The sequence below is a fragment of the Belonocnema kinseyi genome, chromosome 7 (assembly GCF_010883055.1).
Source record: "Belonocnema kinseyi isolate 2016_QV_RU_SX_M_011 chromosome 7, B_treatae_v1, whole genome shotgun sequence".
In the NCBI taxonomy this organism is placed as follows: Eukaryota; Metazoa; Arthropoda; class Insecta; order Hymenoptera; family Cynipidae; genus Belonocnema; species Belonocnema kinseyi.
The window spans coordinates 30229438-30232620 of NC_046663.1; the positions used below are offsets into that span (position 1 = coordinate 30229438).

Sequence of the window (3183 nt, forward strand, 5' to 3'; positions counted from 1 at the left end):
AAGCAAGTAGAAGATAGGATAGACAAGAGAAATAAACAAAACCATCACTCCTCACCGCACTACATCCAGCCGGAAAAATTTATTCAGATGCAGGGGGAGCAGTAAACAAGCGAAATAAAGGAAGATTTTTCAAGGAGGAAGAACTAATCAACATGAAATAACTAACTGAAATCAACACACCTCACCCCACTATAACCAACCGAAAAAAAAATTGGCTGACTGTCAAGAGACGATGGTGGAGCAAGTAGAGGATAGGAAAGACAAGAGAAATAAACAAAACCATCACTCCTCACCCCACTACATCCAGCCGTAAAAATTTATTCAGATGCAGAGGGAACAGCAAAGAAGCGAAATAAAGGAAGAACTTTCAAAGAGGAACAAAGAATCAAGACACAAGGTGAAAGCAAAGGAAACAACCACCGAAGCAGGTATAAAGAAAACCAGTTTTTCTTAAAAATTTCCCCAAAAAATGTAGAATCTTTGTTTTATTACAAAAGTGTCTGAAAATAAAGTAATTTGTACCCATTTATCCAAATTGCAAAAATTTAAATGAGAAATGTTATGCCCCCGGGTGAAGCCACAAGACACTGCCACCGCACCCCGACGCACAACCGACCGGAATTACTATTTTTATTATTATTAGTCTCAAACTAACAAATTTGTCAGTTACACCCCCCCCCCCCCCCCCCCCCCCCCCCCCCCCCCGACTGTAAAAATTCTTACAAAAATCGAATAAAGTTGTCCAACATTACATTGTACTTTTTAAGTGTTGTTTTGCAATTAAGAGCATTATTACCCTTTTTATAATAAATAAAACCTCCGTAAATTCACGCTTGTCCTTTTTACTCTTATGGTGCAAAATCCTGACATCATCCCACCTAAAATCATGTCCTGTCCTTTGAATGTGTTTTGTTAGTACATTATGGTCCCTAGGTGACGCATTAAAATTATTCATGTGTTCTCTTCTTCTGAGACGAAATTTTCTCTTAGTTTGACCCACATACACCTTACTGCACTCTGCGCATGAAATCTTATAGATCACCTCTTTGTGATCCAATCGATCAAGCTGATCTTTACCCAGTCTAATAACATCATTGCTTTTTCGCGGAGTTGTAAAAATTGTGTGTGAATTAGCCCCTTTCAGAGCCCGTTTCATCAATTGTGAGATCCCACCATAGTATGGCAAAATAACCGTATTATATCTATTACGAGTATATTCTATAGCATTATCTTTTTTCGGTAATTTACCATTCGAATCTCTCATGCTCAATTGTCTCAATCTTGAATTAAGATGTTTTTCAACAAAAAATTCTGGATAATGAATCATAAAAAGGATATTTTTGACCTTAGCTAAATTTTCATTATGATAGGACTCGTGTGAGCGTCTGATTGCATTATCAACCAAATTCTCAACAATATCCACTTTCACACATCTGGGATGCAGTGAATTGTAATTGAGAGTGCTACCCGGAAAAGTCACTTTTCTAAACCAACCTGTTTGTAACATTTCCCTCATTGCTTCTTATTACCGTAACATCGAGAAAGTTAATCACCCCGTTGAGTTCGGACTCACAAGTGAATTTAAGTCTCTCATGTTTTGAATTGAAACAGGCTAAAACTTGTTGAACTTTATCTCGATCAAGATAAATAAAAGAGTCATTAACGTAATGAACATAGAATGGTACATCATAATTATAATCGCGCTGAAACTCTTCAAAACCTCCAACTCTATGTCCTCCATGACCATATCGGCGAAGATCGGTGAGACCACCAATACTTTAGTCATTGGTATGTTTGGGTACATGGCCACCACATCAAAAGAAACAAATACACTGTCTGACGGAACTTGAAAATCTGGAATCTTACTTATAAATTCCAAGCTATTTTTAATCGAAAATCTCGGTGCATCTATTGATTTTTTTAGAATACTCAGTATAAATTCCTCAAGTTTCCTAGTGGGTTTGTTTACTGTCGATATTACAGGACGCAAGGGGAAGCCCTCCTTATGTATTTTTACTAAACTATAGGCTAGTGCCAAATTTGTACTATTTATATTAACAGTCCCTACATCTGCCTTTTTACCCAAATACTTCTTATCTCGCCACCTCTTAAGTAATAAAAAAGTTGCTTTTTGAGAAGTCTTCAACGGATCTCTCTCTACCAACATGAAGCTATTTTTATCGCAAAAAATTGCCTCTATTTTTTCATTATTACTATCTCTATTAATTAGTACCGTTATATTGCCCTTATCTGCCTTTGTTATCAATATCTCTGCATTATTACTCAAAAATTCTCTGGTCAACGCAAGTCCCCTACTCAACTTATTACTCAACACAGTAGTACTCCTATTCTTCCGGATCAACTCGACTGACAATATAAGGAACTTTCTCCTAACATTCCGTCTGTCCTCTAGATCATCTATTTTTTCCATATTGTTTTCAAGACACTTCACCATGTTAATAACCTGATCTGATTTTTTCTCCCCAAACTCATTACTAAAACCACCCCCCAGTCTCAATATATCTAGAACACTATCAGGACTTACTCTTATGCCCGATATATTAATCAACCAGGGATCCTTTAATTCTAGATACAAGTGACTGTGTAAATTCAAGTAAAGTTGTTGTACATTACCCTGTTGACAGATCAAATTTGTGAATCTAGCATTATTTTTATCAATTTTAACTAAACTACTTGCATCTACACTTTTGACTCTATTTCTACATTCTTCAACTATATTAGCTGGTAATAATCTATGCATACTATCAAAAGTTTCTTTCAATCTTTTCTTCAAGTTGGAACAATTAGCATAAATCTGACCAATCAGGCAGTTTAGAATTCCCTTCTGATACTTAAGCGTCATCATGACCAATCTGTCCGGTATTTTTTTGCTGTTAAAGTTGAAATCTATATTTCCCCTAATTTCAGAATTTTACTGGAAAAAACTCCATGTTCTTTGCAGCGAATTAGACAATCTTTCTAGATTTTATTGTCTCTTAATCTTTTATTGATATCAAAAAACTTTAAGATTACTTCCACTCCCTCTACCCCATAATTGCGCTCCATAACCCCGAGTTCCATTGTCCTTATTTTGTAAGTTATTGTTGCGAGGTACAACAATTCAAGCAGAGTTTATAATTATTATTACGAGGGTAGTTCAATAAGTCCTTAGAATGACCAACA

General features: G+C 35.8%; 1 protein-coding gene across 1 annotated transcript; it reads right to left on the reverse strand.

The window, feature by feature from the left end:
* Positions 1-1612: 1612 nt before the first annotated feature.
* LOC117176408 lies at positions 1613-2863 on the reverse strand. The gene has a single exon (XM_033366647.1). The coding sequence runs from the start codon at positions 2861-2863 to the stop codon at positions 1613-1615; it is 1251 nt and encodes a 416-aa protein (XP_033222538.1).
* Between the last annotated feature and the right edge of the window lie 320 nt (positions 2864-3183).